The sequence below is a fragment of the Suillus fuscotomentosus genome (assembly GCF_016647785.1).
Source record: "Suillus fuscotomentosus strain FC203 chromosome Unknown F5891scaffold_9, whole genome shotgun sequence".
NCBI lineage: Eukaryota > Fungi > Basidiomycota > Agaricomycetes > Boletales > Suillaceae > Suillus > Suillus fuscotomentosus.
The window spans coordinates 690,824-706,859 of record NW_024539521.1 but is presented as its reverse complement, the minus strand read 5'-3'; the positions used below and the strand labels follow the sequence as shown (position 1 = coordinate 706,859).

Below are 16,036 nucleotides of genomic sequence, written 5' to 3'. Positions count from 1 at the left end.
GTCGTTCACATGGACACGCCTCATGTACCAGTCATTTATAATACACACATCGTACCGAGTCCAGACGTGATTGACATGCCTTGATCAATGAGAATATCTTGATTGTAGGGACTTCTATCCTCGGATGCCACGGTAGGTCGGAGCCGTCAAACTGTCTGGCGATGCAGCGTTTGTACCGACTTGATAGCTTGTCGGGGACCCTTGTCCACCGTCGGCTGGGTATATACACAAATGACTCAACCTATTCGTGCGGAAATAAGTAAACATGTAGATGAGAGAATAGAATTAGACTCACTCAAAATACTCGAGTCTAAAACGTCTGATCGATGGGTATCGAGCACCGCATCTTGACCAATTGAACAAGGGCCCTATTGACTGGCATAGGAATATTATATTGTTCCCCTAGCCTGACTAAGTAGCCGTTTAGGAAGTCGATTTCCGTTGGGTTGTTCTTCCTGACGTCGGAGAGCATAGATGACATGTTGCCTCTTGTTACGTGTGTTACGCGCAGGACTTCGCGTTCAAGAGCATCTGCTCCCAGTTCTTTTGGGACACGCCCTACCGGCACCTGGCTCTTATCCACGCTGGGAGGTAGAGAATCGAGCCATGATTGCGTGTCCGCTTCAATCTGTGCACGGAAAGCAGTAGCGGCTTCTTCGCAGACGCTGCGCATCATATTCTGTGACGAGTCGTCCTTGAATAGACCGCCATTCCGGCAGCCTAGAACGGCCGTCAGCGGATTCACGATGGCGTTCACGACGAGTTTCCTGCGCATCGCGAGTTGGACGTCTGCAATAGGACTCCATTTGCACCCAAGAGCATCGAGAGATTGTAGTACGGCTACTGTGTGTCGTAGGCTGCGGTACTGGTCGAATGAAGGATCATCCGGACGTGTGATGTCGTCCAAACTGAGTGATCTCTCATACACCGGCTTGCTTTCATCTGCCATGGTTGCTTCAAAATCGCGCTTGCGGCTATCCGGGACGATCCCAAATGTGATGTCTCCGATTCCCGCGTGAACTACATGGAAGGCTGACTTGAGCCACGCCCCGTGGGTATTTGATGCCAAGATAAAGTGCGGTCTGCTTTCCGGGTTGCGGAATATTCGCTCGACGAGGTCTTCATATAATCCCATGCCATTTTGTAAGAGCACGATGGTACTACCAGAGGTGAGGCGTGGAGCTAGACGTGACAGTGCAGGCGCAGTGCTATGTGCTTTGGTGGTTATGAATAATGTTTCGATGGGTTCTGTGCGTAAATCTTCATGGCTGGGGGTGAACCCGGCACTCTGTTCCTTTGAAAGCTTGGGGTTGAAGCGCACTCCACCACCTGCTCCGCTATGCTTGTCGAACACCTCGATATCGAAACCGTCTGTGGACTGCCGGATTCCTTGATTTTCAATTGTTATTTTTGCAGCTGCATTCTGCGGTGTCCACGCCTGCTTGGCAGTCTTTTGGATGAGAGTGACTGGGTGCGTGCGTGGAAGAACTGATCGCAAGTTGTGTGCGAGGAGGCAGCCGATGGGCCCGAGCCCGAGGACGTAGAAACGCATGTCACTGGTACTATTCGATTCCTCAGGTGCCAAGCTGGACATTCACGCTGACGGTAAAAGGTTTATGTGACATTCGTAATAAAATAACGAAGATTGGACGCACTCGACGGGAGAAGAAGTTCGTGGTCACGGTGTGAACAGCTCCTACACGACAAATTATTGTACTCAATGAGTCACACACATGTGTGGTTGGTTTGAAGAGAACGGTTTTCGTCGTCGTCGTCGCCTGCCACGTTGACAGGATAAATGTCGGGGAAACCCCAGTTTTATTCTCGCGAGTTCACGTGCCGTACTAGTACTGGAGCCAGTCGCAACAGCGGCCCGACTGGCCTTTGGCGCTCACGATCGTGAGCTTGGAGAGCATGGCCCAACTTAATTGGAGCCTCATGAGGACACCAATGCGTCAGACGTCTCCAATCTTCTATCACGGGGAATTTTCGGACCGTGAAATCGAAATTTAAAGGTCTTTCGGCCAGCCCAAATCGATCCCATCGTTACTCTGATACTCCCACTTCATTTTGTGCTCACCAGTCATGGCCTCAATTGTTTTGAAGAGAACTCAACAGAAGGTCAGTGACGCATCACTTGTCTATATCAAATGCTCATCATATATACTCCATTAAATTCTCATAAAGATGCCCGTGGTTGGGTACGTGCTGATTTTCGATTGCACGCAGTGTCAGAACCCATTGACCCCAATTTACTTGCAGCTTCGGGCTCTGGAAGGCAAGTCTGTTCATACTAATTTGGACACCTGAGCTGAACTGCTGTCCAGGTAACAAAGTCCACATGCGCTGACGTGAGTTCTAGATCCTTGAAAGTGATCAGGCGTTCTTATCGTGTTTCTAGACTGTATACAACGCGATAAAAGCGGGCTACCGTCTTCTTGATGGTGCCGGTGACTACGGAAACGAGAAAGAGGCAGGTGATGGTGTGCGCCGGGCTATCGCGGACGGCCTCGTCAAGCGGGAGGACCTATGTGAGTGTTTCTCGCCCTTGAACCAGCTCACGAGTTAATTCGCTTTTCATGAGTCAGTCATTACGTCCAAGGCAAGATACCTTCTCACACATATTGCACTATCACAATAGCTCAGTGTATCGTTGTTTCATAGCTATGGAACACTTTCCATGCTCATGATCATGTCAGTTATTTCGAGCAATGCGTGATCCAGCTGATTTCTGACTGATGAATCAGGTTAAACAAATCACCAAGATGCAACTTAAACTCTGGGGAATTGACTACTTCGACTTGTTCCTCGTCCACTTCCCCGTCGCACTGAAGTATGTCGATCCCAGCCACCGCTATCCCCCGGAGTGGTTCGGTGATGATGGCAAGGTCTACACTCGTAAGTTATGGGTTATGAGCGAGCGACGTATCTCAGGATGACATCATACCTCAGAAAACACCCCGATGCACGAGACTTGGGGTGCAATGGAGGAGCTCGTTGATGAGAAGCTGGCGAAAAATATTGGCCTGAGGTGATTATTGCGAATTAGGTTATACAGTGCGTTTCGGTGAACACCCTCCAGTAACTGCCAGGGGTCTTTAATCCTCGACGTTCTCCGTTATGCCAAGTACGAGCCCCAGGTATTGCAGGTTGAGCTGCACCCATACCTCGCCCAAGAAGCCCTTGTCAAACTTTGCAAGACGTTCAGCATTGCCGTGACTGCCTACTCGTCGTTTGGGCCCCAATCCTACGTCGAACTTGGTGTTGATAAAGGTGCTCCTTCGCTCCTCAAACACGACGTGACCTCCGCTGCAGCCAAGACGCACGGAAAAAGTGGGCGTACAATATCATTTATCTGTGACGGAACCTGACGTAAGATGATTCACAGCCGAAGCTCAGGTTTTGCTGCGTTGGGCTACGCAGAGAGGGATTGCTGTCATTCCAAAGTCCAATGATCTTGGCAGATTGTCTGCAAACTTGGACTGCAACTCTTTCGACCTCTCGGAATCCGAGCTTGCAGCCTTGAGTGCACTGAATATTAACCTCAGGGTGCGTGTGTACTCAAGGTGCTTGCATAACAACTGATCTAGATTCGCTCCACAGTTGAATGACCCCGCTGACATCGATGGTCGCTTGGCCATCTTCGCATAGGGGTGTGATGGATAGAAGTGTAGAACAAGTGTAGAATGCTCGAGAACTGAGAAGACGGATCATACTACATGGATGGTGACCTTGTAATTCGCTTGCTGCGGGCGCAGGGTGCCGCAGTGCTGTCGGAGTTTCAATGCGGCTTTATCTCCTGATAGTTAGTAACATTGCACAATTAGCGCCTTCCTTTCATCCCCCATGGCTACAATTGCACAGTTCAAGCTTTCGAAACAAGGCGGGCTCACTCGTCGCCTGACATTTCCTACTCATCCTAGTTGGGCCGTTCTATCCTCAAAGATCAATGAAACGTTCGGTATTACAACCGATAATATTGGGGTGTCCTACCTTGACCAAGATTTGGACGAAGTAACTTTCAGCTCTGAAGAGGAGTTGCAGGACTACTATAGTACCCTCGGTGACGCCAAATTCAAACTCATCAGACTTTCGGTACAAGACCTCAGCTCCCTTAGGTCCACTGATGTAGCGCCCTCCCGCCACCACACCGCACCCCCACAGCAATCTCACTTCCGGAACACATTCGGAGAACAGGAGTCGCTACCTTTCATTTGGGAGGTTGATGACGAATGGCAGCGTCTCCCTGGTAGCCTTGGTAGTCTTTTCTTGTCTAGTGACTCTCCGGAGAGCCCACACGCGTTCGTGGAGGTCCTCGAGAGTGACGTCAGTGTCTCCAAGAAGTCTAATAACACAGACGAAGAATCCGCCATCGGAGGTACTACCCGCTCAAACGAGACGTTTACTATGCCTACTTCCCGCGCAGACAAGGGCAAGTCCCGCGTCGCGATGCAGCCTACAGTTGAAGACGATGCTTTGTCCACCGATTCAATTTTCGGCGATGATGCATTACTGCAGCCACAGACCCGTGTTTATGACTCTGATCAAGCTTCCACGTTTGGCGGTGATGTCAAGTCTGTCTCGGTCGATGGGACAGCGACTCCCGCCCAGGCTCAGAGTACCCCCGTCATTTCTGGGCAGGTTCTTCCCGAGGCTGTGCTGAAATCCACCGAAGATTCCAACACAGCCATTATTGACGACCCTGCCCTCCCCACTTTGGGCGCCACAGGAGCATCAACTCTCACTCATGACGTAGCTACCTTCTTGAAGGCAGTTTCCGGTATCATTTCCTCCCACCCAGAATTATCAGAGGGTCTTCGTAACATCGTTTCCAATGCTACAAATGGGACATACTGGACTGCGCATCGTGATGCACTCTCTCGCGCTGCCGAGCGTATTCAGCAGGAAACTGGTCGGACCGTGGAAGAGATTCAGAATGCGGAAGAGGAGGCTAGCGCCAGGGTTGCAGATGCCCTTGGTGGAATTTTCCGTGTCGTCGGCGAAGCCGTCCAAACTGCTAGGACAACGACTGAGCCATTCCGGCCACCTCCCGCTGAAGATGTACCCACAGCTCCGGAATCTGCTCCTGAGCCTCAGTGCTCTCGTCCTCGCGAATTTCCCACATATCCGGGTCCTCCTCCTCCAGGTCATTTCCACCCTCATCCTCATCATCACTGGGGCGCTCCCCCGCCGCCGCCGCCTGGTCGCCGTCATGTGTGGCCTCGTCCGCCTCCATCCGCTCGGGGTTCTTTCGACGAGCCCCAGGAGGAGGATAGTTCACATCCGCCTCAAAACTTTTGGGGTACTTTTAGGGGGCCCAAGGAAGTTGGTTCGCATCGTCCGCATGTGGATCATCACAATGCAATTCGTGCAAGGACAAGTGACATCCGCACCACATTGGCAGAAGCACGCAACCGGCGTCTGGGAAATTTAGGGCTGGCCATACCGGCCATCCCTCCTCCCATTCCTGGCGCACCCCCTGCGCCACCTGCACCCATTGTACCACCCCCTCCTGCACTTCAGGGCGGATTATCTGGCTCCAGCATATTCGGAAGCACTCCACCCACTCAAGAGGAGCTCAGGGCTGATGTTGAACGCGCCAAGGCCGACTATAAGATGCGCAAAGAGAGGTATCGTCAAGCTAAGGCCAGCAGGAAATCTGCAGAGCAACGCGAACAAGGACAGGAATCTAGTGGAAGGTAATTCGTTTCTCTTCTTCATAGTGATCAGGAGGATATTAAATCGCATCTGTAGCAATGATGTCTCCGGGCTACCTGCCGTTTTCGATGTGCCGGAGGATCCCAATGTGAGTGGTGCAGATACATCTGTGTCTCAAGGGCCTCCTGCGGCAACCCCGGTCCATGAGCAGATGTCAGTACCTCCATCCACAGCCGTGCCTGCGCCCTCTCAGCCTGTCACACCTGCTGCACCTCAGGTTCATATCGTAAGCAATGCTAGGGGCTTGTACCCCCAACTCGAGATGTTCAGTGTCCCTAGGCGCAGCCACACCATCGGACACACTGCACGCCGCGGCCTCGAGGACCGTTCCAGGCAGCGCATCATGAAGAAATTGTCTGAGGTATTCCTCTTACTATTTTCTGTCTCTTCGATAGCTTACGAAGGATTTGTAGATGGGTTTTACTGAAGGCACATATCCGAAACTGAACGCCAAGGTGTCGGAGCAGATGGTCGCCCATCCTCCCACTACTAAAGATATCGAAGATGACATTGTGACTAACTTGATTGAGGAGCTTATTCCTTCCTCTTTTGCACCTCGGGCTAGCAGCTCCAGGGAGCCCATCCCTGGTGCTTGGGCCTAGATGTGATGTGATGTTGTACGATGTATGATGCGGACTCTTGATTGTATTCTTGGGTTTTAGTCTGATTTTCTGACTGTTGTATTACGAGTTCTTACATCCTGATTAGTTATGCCAAAGTTATATCGTCGGTACAGTACTGTAAATTCAATGTGTTTGTGTAACGTTTGTGACTCTATTGTCTTGATGTCCTCGGAGGCCATAAATTTTTATCGACTTCAATCATTGTCTTTGGTCGGATCTTACACAGATGATGATAAGAAAATCACAAGACCATTAAACCTAAGGCGCTGCAATCGGACAATAGCGGGTCGCTGGGTGCTCGTGGACAATGCACACGGGGTGAGGAACACTAGGCTGCACCTCGTGCACCGTGATGAAAGACCGCGATGAGACTAAACAAACCATTGGGCTTGCAAAGAATAAATTGTTGGTTAATATTGGGGATGTTAAATTCAATCGTGCGCCATGTCGAGCCCAAGACATAAAACTGGTATTTTCAAAGAAATCTTGTATGAAAATATGTGAATACAGAAAGCATGATTTCTGATGAGACAGATTCAAGTTACCTGATATTGGAGACAGTTTTTTTGGTTTCCTGGAAAGTGACGAGCAAGCACAAAGCAAGAGTCATCAGCAATTTGTTTCCCGCCACGGCAAAAATTGCTTCCGGAGAACAATTCATGTCCGCAATATCAGGTAACTTGTGCTTCACTTCAAGGAGGCGACCCATACATGTACTCACGCTGCTTTGTGCTGACCAGCTCGTCCGTGTCCGAAGGAAATGTTTTTTGTTTTCGGAATGCGCCATGGTGGAACGTTCCGTGACGAGCATGCGTCCTTTCCCCTTTCTGTGATTACAGGCACCTATAGAAGAGCGGTATCGGCTTTGCCCATAACATTGTGTCAACCTGCTATGTTATGGAGGTGCTCACTGGAAACTTGCGAACGTACGAATGATCCTTTATTATCGTGGTACTTTGAACGAATATAGGTCGCGTCTTCCTGGTATCCGATACGCATTGCGCTCTTTGAAACGCGCTGCGTGACCGGCAAGTGCAGCTCTTTCCAAGCTCTTTTTCTGCGTAATGATCTTCTAGACTGAAAGGCATAATCCGCTGCTTTCCCAGCACAAATAACGTGAATTTCGGGCGCCCACAAGGACAAACAACACGCTTTGCCTGTGAAACAGGCCACCAACAGGTCACCTATCGATTGCCAATGATACCAGAAAATCGACGTGCCACTGTGGACCGTATAAAGCCACATTGTCTGTGTCTTCTCGTCCTTCAGCCGCTACATTATCAGAAACTAAAATTGTTACTCTGCTCGTTTTCCCTCAATCTTTTATCCATCCCAACTATCTTACAATAATCCGCACTTCATCATGTCATTTTACCCCAAACCAACCGAAAAGACAGTTGACGCCGTTATGTCAGACCTCAACCCGGTTCGACCGGCTCCGTTGGTATGTAACTTCATCTCGTCTTTCTGTGAATTGCTCACGAAGTGTGCAAACAGCATCCTGTGCTTGATGCCGTCGAAATGCATATGACCGTGCCTCTGAATCGGTGGCCCAAACATGCTATCATGGGCACAGCAGATTACAAGAAACGGCAGGAATTTCTCATGTCAGACCACCTGAAGAAGCTTCCTCCGCCTGGAACAATAGACACCTCTGCCAAGGATATGTTGCTTTCTACAATGTTCATGCACAAGATGGCGCAAATGCAGCGCGTCATACAACGTCAGGGCTCGGCCGCGAGTGATGATCCCCGTTACATTTACCTTTATGACGACATGCGCTTCAAACGTAACATCTTTTACTGGCGCAATTTTCGTATGAATGACTTGCCACCCGAAATCATTACGCACATCTTTCGTATCGCTGCTTGGTCAACCAGTACCCCAGATGAAGGCACGCGCATTCGCATATTACTCACTTCGGTATGTGCCAAATGGCGCAGGTTGATGATTGAAGACTGCACCCTTTGGAGTGCTATCTGGTTTCGCGATCCTCCTCCGTATGAACGGTCGATGGAGTGGTTCAGGAGGGCAGGTGGTGCACCGTTGGACATCCGCATCAACGAGCATGACGCCGACTGGAAGTCCAAAGATGATGATTGGAAGTACAAGGAGGACGATCATCGATTTACTACCGAACAGATGAAAGAGCTCATGGACAAACTCCTTGTCAAAGTCTCTCAGATTCGCATGCTTGTGCTTGTTGTTGACAACTGGCCTCCTGCACTCGTAGTTTTGAACAAGTTGCAAGAAGCGGCTTATGCTGGGAAGGCTATCAACATGGAACGTTTAGAAATTCATAGGATGGGACAACCTATGGTATGGCTCGGGCCAGGGCATACACCTACTGTTCTTTTCGGTGGCCAGACTCGGGCCTTGAAATATCTCTGCCTCCGCGGCGTTCATATTGACTGGAACGCGACCCCACTTAGCAACCTATCTACCATCGACCTCAGGAAAATTGCGATGAATGTTGCGCCAACATTGAATCGGTTTCGCGAGGTTCTCCTCGCTTGCCCTCGCTTGCAGAAGTTGTCTTTGGACGGCGCAGGCCCGCAACCCAGCGCTAGAATGCCCGATCACATTCCAATTAACCTTCCCTATCTGAAGGTTCTCATTATAGGCGGCTTCAGCATGGTGTACTCGTGCTACATTTTATCTCAGTTCAAGGCACCCAACGTTCGCGATCTGACGTTAATGAACCTGACAGGCGAAGATTATACGACAATGATTGCTGCCATAACTGCTCGGTACAGGGAGCTGCGACTCCTGACGCTCTACACAGTCAATATTAGTCCCACAGAGAAGGGGACGAAGGCGATGGTGAGGTTCCTATACGCGATACCTTACCTGAGCTATCTACGGATCGCCTCCATGAACTGGCATGTCATAGAGGCATTTAACGAGGACCCTCGAGAATATGGACTTGGGAAAGACGGAGACACTCAGCCGTTCCCGCAGAACCGTCAAGTTCTGTGTCCGAAACTTCAGACGTTAGAATTCCAGCAATTGTCTGGAACGAAGATAGCGGAGTGGGTGGCTAGGAGGAAGGAGCTGGGCGCCCCACTGAGGAGGGCCTATGTGAATTCTCCGTACGTCAACAACGTAACTGCGGAGGAAGCGGACATGATACAACAGGTCGTGGGTCTGTTCATCGCGCCTCTGGGATCCACTACCCCTGAGGAGAGGGCGTTGGCGACTTGCGACCGTTATGGAGAGACGATCTAGAGGGGAAATTATTTATTGGAATGATATATTCTGTAGCAACATACATAGGAAAACATTTGTACACCATTGCAATCTATCACCTCATTCGTGCACTTATGTCTGAATTTATCATTGAAGCGACACGTGACCTCAGTGTTTAGGTCACGTGGTCACGTGTCTTATTTGAACCATGTCGCGTAACGCGTATTGAACAGATCAAACCTTATGACCCTACTTCACACTGTCACCACCACCAGCACACAGCAAACGTATGTGCTAAGTACATAATCACACATCGTACATTTCCATTTCTTGTATCACCATGCCCCCACTTCAACGGTCTGCCTCTTCCTCAACGATCTCGACTGTAACTCATTCCAATACGTCTATTGCTGATACGTCGATCTCAGAAGCAAATCCTCCTGTTAGTACACATGTACCCTATATCAGACGACGCAATACCCCCCAGCAACTCAAGGCTCTCCAGCAACTACTCGAACTGTCTCACCATCCAACTCGGGAGCAGCGCCTCGCTTTGGCTATGGAGTTCGGGATGTACGTTGATACGATACAAGTTGTAATAGACCTTGAACTGACATGTACTTTAGGGAACTCAAATCTGTGACCAACTGGTTCCAAAACAAACGCCAGACAGAGAAGCGAAAATCCCTTATCTGGAATGAGAATAATCCTCCAAAAATTCACGCACCTCAATCGCGTCATCTGAAACAGCACCGTCCTAATAAATCCATATCTTCCTTCTCTGTCTCGCTTGATAAAATCGCTCAGTTATCTGAGAGACCATCACCGTCATTACTCCTATCCACCAATCAAGCACCTCCCACTCCTCTCACTCCACGGACTACTAACGTCCGTGCTCAATCGTCTTCAAGTCCTTCGGAGTTATGGAAACACATCCCATCATCCCCCATCGTCCCGCAGTCCTCCCCAGGTGCTGAGGAAGCTAGACTGGCTGGCCTTCCCTCACGATCAAAAACCTGGCGTTCGTTAGAATGGGCCTGTCTCAAAGCGAGGCGAGACAAGCGGGTTGACGATGGAGAAGAGGAAGACGACCTCCCTTATCTCCCCTCTTTGAGTCACGGCGGTGGCTCAGATGACGGGTCATATGAAGCCCTCACCCCTGATTCTAGTGTCCGATGCATCGACCTCTCTCCCCAGAGCAGTTCTCCCTCGCACTTTAGTGGAGAGGAGAACAACAAAGGCCTGTTTTCTGACTTGAAGAAGTCCCCTCAATCAGAGGATGTCGAAGCTGCCTTGACGCTCCTTGGTTTTATGGCGCGTCGTTGATATTTTACCATCAGTAATTCTATACCTTTCTCTTCGTGTGCAATACCTACTAAGGAAGCTGTTGTATTTCAGTCATTATTCGGTTTTTATTTGATACCTACGAGATGTTTGCTTTACTGCATCATACTTTGGCGTCCATGGCATGTATAAAATTATTTATATCTATTGCACCTATTCTTTTCCAGTCAGCATGAGCTATAGAATGAAACCTTTCTACATAGTGGAAAAATCTAGATGGGTCGGTTGGTTGATTTTGCCCACGTGACCACGACGCGTTGGACTCGTTAGCCGCTGGGTCGTGTTCAATTGCTATTGCACATTTCTTCGGACCATCATTCTACTCTCGCATCTCCCTCACAGCCTATATTACTTTTAATAACGCACATATCTATGACATCTACTACCCGTGCCACTCGTTCAACGCGACGATCCAAGACCCCGACTTCTAATCAACACAAAGAGAACATGATACCCGCTCCGCAGCCCGACGTCAGTCAGCCATCACCAGAAGCAGAAGCAGAAGCAGAAATACGGATCGATTCTCCGAGGAAGAGGCACCGCATGTCACCCACACAGCTTATGCGTCTGGAATCGCTCTATCAAAAAGACACGCATCCGTCAAGGCACAGGAAGAATCAACTTGCAGGCGAGCTTGGCATGTATGAGGCTGTCAGCAAAGTTTCTCGCCACACAAACCACTTACCTCGGTAAACAGGGACTACAAAACCATCACGATCTGGTTTCAAAACAAGCGCCAAATGGCAAAACGTAGTCAACCGAGCGCGCCTTGCTTACCGCTTCAGATACGGAATTCCGTTTCCCAAACCCTGGATCACCAGCTTTCTGTGCAATCTCTATCAGTGCTCCGACGCGTCTCTTCGCCATCGGTAAACGATACTTTACAGCCCATGAGTCCGCCATCTGTTCGTTCTGAGAAGTCACGCATAACCGTGACACCATCCCTGCAAGAACAAGAGAGCGATGTCAATCATGATCTACCGAAGAAATCACTGCAGGTCAAACCTCTCCTAAACTCCTTGGGTTCATTGATGTCTTCGAAATCACCCAAGGCTTTGCACGAAGCACGACCGACAGCGGGAAGTACAACAGGCGTCCAGGAACTGTGGCAACACCTTCCTTCATCACCAACAGCTCCAAGTTCAGTGTCCGACAGAAGAGGTGAAGTTCGTAGCCCTACCCGCGATAAAAAGGACGTACGATATAGCAAGAGAGGCCTGACGCTCGAGTGGGCTTGCGACAGACAGACGAAACGTAGACGGGCAGGAAGAGACAATGGTAGCGCCGCCGCCGGCTTGAGCAGGCTCTGGCCGCCATTTGGGTCATCGAATCCGCGCACCAGTTCAGCACTTTCGTTACTCTCACTTGCCGCGGGAAAGGTCAGCACGTCTTTGTCCATCGGTCCTACCCCTTCACAGGACGTGATCCACGGAGCTTCGCTCCTGTTGAGCTTCAAACATTCCTTGAGAGGACGCGACGCTGGGAAGTAGGTGTGGTACTAGTTGAGAAGGCAATAATTCTTACAACACGAGCGTGAAATGACACACAACACAACATTCCTTATATCAACAACAGTATAGAAACTTGGCTACATCGGCAACATGCGAAGCGTGAGGGTAAAATGCAACAACGGCTTAAAAATAAAATGCGATGTGCTGAAACAACAATCTCGATGAGGAGTCCACGCGGCTGGATGAATTACACCTTGTGCCCGATAATAGATATTTTATATTCAAACTAGAGAATGTCTACTTCTTTTTTTGCCAGTCTTGGCTGGCACAGATGGCGTGGAAGCTTGCTTTTTTGGGGATACATTAGGGTTCGGCTTTTGGGAAGCAACTGTTCGGGGTGCAGGTTTCGCATGATGGGAAGATGGAGTGGTTGGGAGTGTCAATGCGACCGGACGAGTGTCGGAATGGAACGGGTAATCAGGCAGACCTTTGGATAAATCCGTTGAGTAGCCATTCACAAGAGATGCCTGAGTGAGAATGATTTACCTGTGATGTCCTTGAAGAATGGTATAAATGTGTCAAGGACGTCATCCTTCGATACTTTGCCCATCTCTATAAAAGCAGGTTCTTCGATGTCCATAGGTTCAGCAGTCATTTCATCAGCAACACCCTGAATGCCACTCTGATGCTCTTCATCCACATTTTCCTTTAGCCGCAGCTTGAGGAAGCCGTTGATCAACGGCTCGAACAAACTTTCCATCGGCGGCATGAGGTAAGCAGGGGCAACGAAGACACTTCCCGTCTCACTGCTTTTCCAGGGAAGGGAGGTATCGATTGTCGACGCTACAGCATTATGAGAGACATCGGTAAGAGCCGGTACACCAAACATCTCCTCAAAGAGAGACCCCTTGGGCACCGCCAGCCCATTTTGGAGTGCTTTCGTTGACACACTTGCCTCATCGGTTATGTTGATGTCGTGTCCTAGAAGCACGACACCGAAAGCATGCGTAACTCCCACAAGAGAAAACTTCCGGCTGCGAGCGAAACGATTTGGAACGGGGTACCAAACTAAATTCCGTATCCCGAACGGTAACATCTGTGAAAGCAGGGGAGTCGACGACGAGATGGAGTAGACCATGAGCTCAATAGTCGTGTCTGAAGGTGACCGATGAATCGTTACGAAGGTATCTTGGTAAGGATGAGGTACAAGAGTGACATAAGGGTGGTTGTGCCGACGATGCCAACGTACTAAAGTATGTTCAATCTTCAATTTGATGCAGATCGTTAATCAAGTGAAGAGACGTACCAGAGCGGTTGATAATATCACAGACAACAAGATTGGGGCCGCCAAGAACCGCAATATACTGGCCATGATGCCCAATGAAGCGTAGGGACGATATTTTTGGGCATTCTGAACACACTATTGTGAAGTGAAGTGCATTCGATATTGAATCATACAATGCCACAGAGCCGTCGAGCGCAACAGCCAGAAGAGAGCCATCCGGAGACCAAGCCGAGTCTCTGGGCATCTCAAGACGGAAGCCAAAAGATGATCTTGAGGTCCAGGAAACTAAAAGGCCGTCACAAACTACAGGTCCACATGAACATCTACACATACCTTCCACATTGCCCTTCTTATCCTTCGTACTCCGTATTCTCCAAGTTTTGACGTTTCTATCCTCACCAGTAGTCACCAGCCAATTTTCATCGGACGGACTAAAAGACATAGATGTGACCTCATTCAAGCCGTGTGGCCGGTCGACTCTGGTATTCAATATCCAAAAAGCAGATTTCTTGTCCCACCACCATATCTTGAGGTATATCTCGCCACGGAATGACTCATCTCCTTCCCGCCGATCGACAGTCGCCATCCACTCTCCTGACGACGAGATAACCACACGTTCTACTCGTGAGGGCTCTAACATCTTTTCTTCTTGTCTTGACACTCGATTTGAAGGCGACACCTCCAGCTCTGCGACGAGTGTGGATGACGAGGGAGAATAAGTTTGCAGTGAAGAAGGATGGGAAGAGGGGAGAACGAGTGTCGATGATAGCGAGTGGACTGCAAGTGGTGTGGCAGAGGACGAGGACGCCCAGGCACTTGACGTAGCAGAGTCTGAGTTTACAATGTAATTGAGCAGGTTCATATGACATATAGAAGGACGCACCTAGTTTTATGCGAGAAAAAACTCGCGATAACTTGAGCGTGGCAGAACTGATGAATGCAAAACTTGCATCCGCCAGCCCGAGAAGGTATTCTTCTTCAGCAGCAGAACTGCGTGAGACCACAACATTTTTGATGGGAGAGCCAACTCGGGGCACGAACTCTTTCTTGCCAGAGTGCAGCTGCCATATGACGAGAGTAGCTTCTTCACCACCAGATAACAAATACGCCCCGTTCGTCGTAAACGCAACAGATGAAACTGCATGGGCGTGCCAATGAAGCTCAGACGTTTGCGATCGCTTTTCTACGTTAGCAACTACTGGCCTGGCCTGGTTCAAGCAGTACCATAATCGCACGACACCCTTTGCGTCCCCCGTCGCAAAATAGTCCTCTAATGGATGGACCGCCAAACATGTCAATGCATCGGGTGAAACGTATTTTGTAAATCCAGACTTCAGTGCAGACATTTGTGCAACGTATGCCTTGTGACCAGCGACCGCAATCAACCATTCACCACTTGCAGATACAGCAAGCCCAGCCGTATACCTGGTCTTGCCAACTGGCGTGATCTGAGATGACTTGTGCCATTTCGCACCTGAAGCAGGATTTTGAGGCTTGAGCGACACACGCAAGATAATACAGCTCTCTTCGGAAGAAGCCTTTGCAGACCGGTTTGATTTTGGTTGTTCTGCACCGCAAATAAAAAACTTATTGTACGTTATAGACCATAGCACTCACCGTTACCATCACTGCTTCCCTTCTTCTTCGCTTTTGCAGTGGCGACAAAAACGTAATCTTTTATCTTTTCATGCCCGCACACGTGATGGATAGGCTGTTCGAGATTGATTGTGTGCAACAATATGCCTTCGAGAAAATCCCAGACTTTGATGGTGCCGTCCAGAGATACGGTGATGAGCTGAAATGCATTGTTTGCACTTAGTATAGCAGATGTGATGATATCCTGGTGACCATCATCCTGTGGTCCTGGTAATGTAGAAATGACCTTGCCAGATGATGTAGAATGTATCTTGATTCTTTCCCTGGCAATAGAAAAGAAGTGGCTGATCAAAACAAGCAGATTAATTACATCGGATATGTCGTATGTCCATGAAATCTACGCACCTCCCGTCTTTCGTGAATATTGGTGGATGTGAATTGGAGTTCGAATCAGTCAGGGATGCCCATGTCAGAGGCTTCAGCGGCTCTGGTTGTGGCATCTCGCTTTCGTGTTGTTCATTCGCATTCCCTCTCTCTTGCTCTCCTTGCCTCCTTATCTCCTGCACGCCTTCCTTAACTTTCTCCTTCTCCTTCGTTTTGCTCTTTCTCGATTTCTTCTTCACCGGGGGTGGTGGACTTGTCGAGTCTGCAGGACTTGGTGGGAGTGGGACATCCTTTGGTAGACGGGGAACGAAAGGAGTGTGATTTATGACCTTGACCGCGGCCATGAGCGTTCTGAGATTTCGAGCGATCGCGAAGCATTCACAGGACTTTTGCAAAAAATGTCACCGCCACTTCGGCGGCGTTTGCCGGTGTATGTTCCAGAAAGG

The 16,036-nt window shown here is 49.5% G+C and overlaps 7 protein-coding genes across 7 annotated transcripts; 5 read left to right on the top strand and 2 right to left on the bottom strand.

Annotated features, from left to right (window-relative positions):
- Window positions 1–13: 13 nt before the first annotated feature.
- F5891DRAFT_754837 (ketopantoate reductase PanE/ApbA C terminal-domain-containing protein) lies at window positions 14–1,903 on the bottom strand. The gene is made up of 3 exons (XM_041373123.1): window positions 1,656–1,903; window positions 296–1,599; window positions 14–241 (listed from the first exon to the last, which is right to left on the bottom strand). The coding sequence occupies exon 2, from the start codon at window positions 1,592–1,594 to the stop codon at window positions 311–313; it is 1,284 nt and encodes a 427-aa protein (XP_041230284.1). The 5' UTR covers window positions 1,595–1,599; window positions 1,656–1,903; the 3' UTR covers window positions 14–241; window positions 296–310.
- F5891DRAFT_754817 (NADP-dependent oxidoreductase domain-containing protein) lies at window positions 1,645–3,749 on the top strand. The gene is made up of 12 exons (XM_041373122.1): window positions 1,645–2,121; window positions 2,188–2,201; window positions 2,263–2,278; window positions 2,328–2,351; window positions 2,402–2,531; window positions 2,589–2,602; window positions 2,665–2,694; window positions 2,748–2,898; window positions 2,953–3,031; window positions 3,083–3,333; window positions 3,389–3,549; window positions 3,604–3,749. The coding sequence occupies exons 1-12, from the start codon at window positions 2,086–2,088 to the stop codon at window positions 3,649–3,651; spliced, it is 954 nt and encodes a 317-aa protein (XP_041230283.1). The 5' UTR covers window positions 1,645–2,085; the 3' UTR covers window positions 3,652–3,749.
- Window positions 3,750–3,804: 55 nt separating this feature from the next.
- Window positions 3,805–6,591, top strand: F5891DRAFT_1012431 (uncharacterized protein). Its single transcript, XM_041360729.1, has 2 exons — window positions 3,805–5,699; window positions 5,755–6,591. Exons 1-2 carry the CDS (start codon window positions 3,847–3,849, stop codon window positions 6,143–6,145), a joined length of 2,244 nt encoding a protein of 747 aa, XP_041230282.1. The 5' UTR covers window positions 3,805–3,846; the 3' UTR covers window positions 6,146–6,591.
- A 976-nt stretch (window positions 6,592–7,567) lies between these two features.
- F5891DRAFT_754806 (uncharacterized protein) lies at window positions 7,568–9,661 on the top strand. The gene is made up of 2 exons (XM_041373121.1): window positions 7,568–7,785; window positions 7,839–9,661. The coding sequence occupies exons 1-2, from the start codon at window positions 7,705–7,707 to the stop codon at window positions 9,567–9,569; spliced, it is 1,812 nt and encodes a 603-aa protein (XP_041230281.1). The 5' UTR covers window positions 7,568–7,704; the 3' UTR covers window positions 9,570–9,661.
- Window positions 9,662–9,870: 209 nt separating this feature from the next.
- Window positions 9,871–10,856, top strand: F5891DRAFT_945165 (uncharacterized protein; the record flags this gene model as incomplete). The annotated part of the gene is made up of 2 exons (XM_041374607.1): window positions 9,871–10,103; window positions 10,157–10,856. The coding sequence occupies 2 exons, from the start codon at window positions 9,871–9,873 to the stop codon at window positions 10,854–10,856; spliced, it is 933 nt and encodes a 310-aa protein (XP_041230280.1).
- Window positions 10,857–11,321: 465 nt separating this feature from the next.
- Window positions 11,322–12,364, top strand: F5891DRAFT_944946 (uncharacterized protein; the record flags this gene model as incomplete). The annotated part of the gene is made up of 2 exons (XM_041374595.1): window positions 11,322–11,515; window positions 11,572–12,364. 2 exons carry the CDS (start codon window positions 11,322–11,324, stop codon window positions 12,362–12,364), a joined length of 987 nt encoding a protein of 328 aa, XP_041230279.1.
- Window positions 12,365–12,409: 45 nt separating this feature from the next.
- Window positions 12,410–16,031, bottom strand: F5891DRAFT_1103732 (WD40-repeat-containing domain protein). Its single transcript, XM_041363617.1, has 7 exons — window positions 15,612–16,031; window positions 15,228–15,550; window positions 14,494–15,177; window positions 13,944–14,441; window positions 13,632–13,895; window positions 12,872–13,573; window positions 12,410–12,812 (listed from the first exon to the last, which is right to left on the bottom strand). Exons 1-7 carry the CDS (start codon window positions 15,932–15,934, stop codon window positions 12,607–12,609), a joined length of 3,000 nt encoding a protein of 999 aa, XP_041230278.1. The 5' UTR covers window positions 15,935–16,031; the 3' UTR covers window positions 12,410–12,606.
- Between the last annotated feature and the right edge of the window lie 5 nt (window positions 16,032–16,036).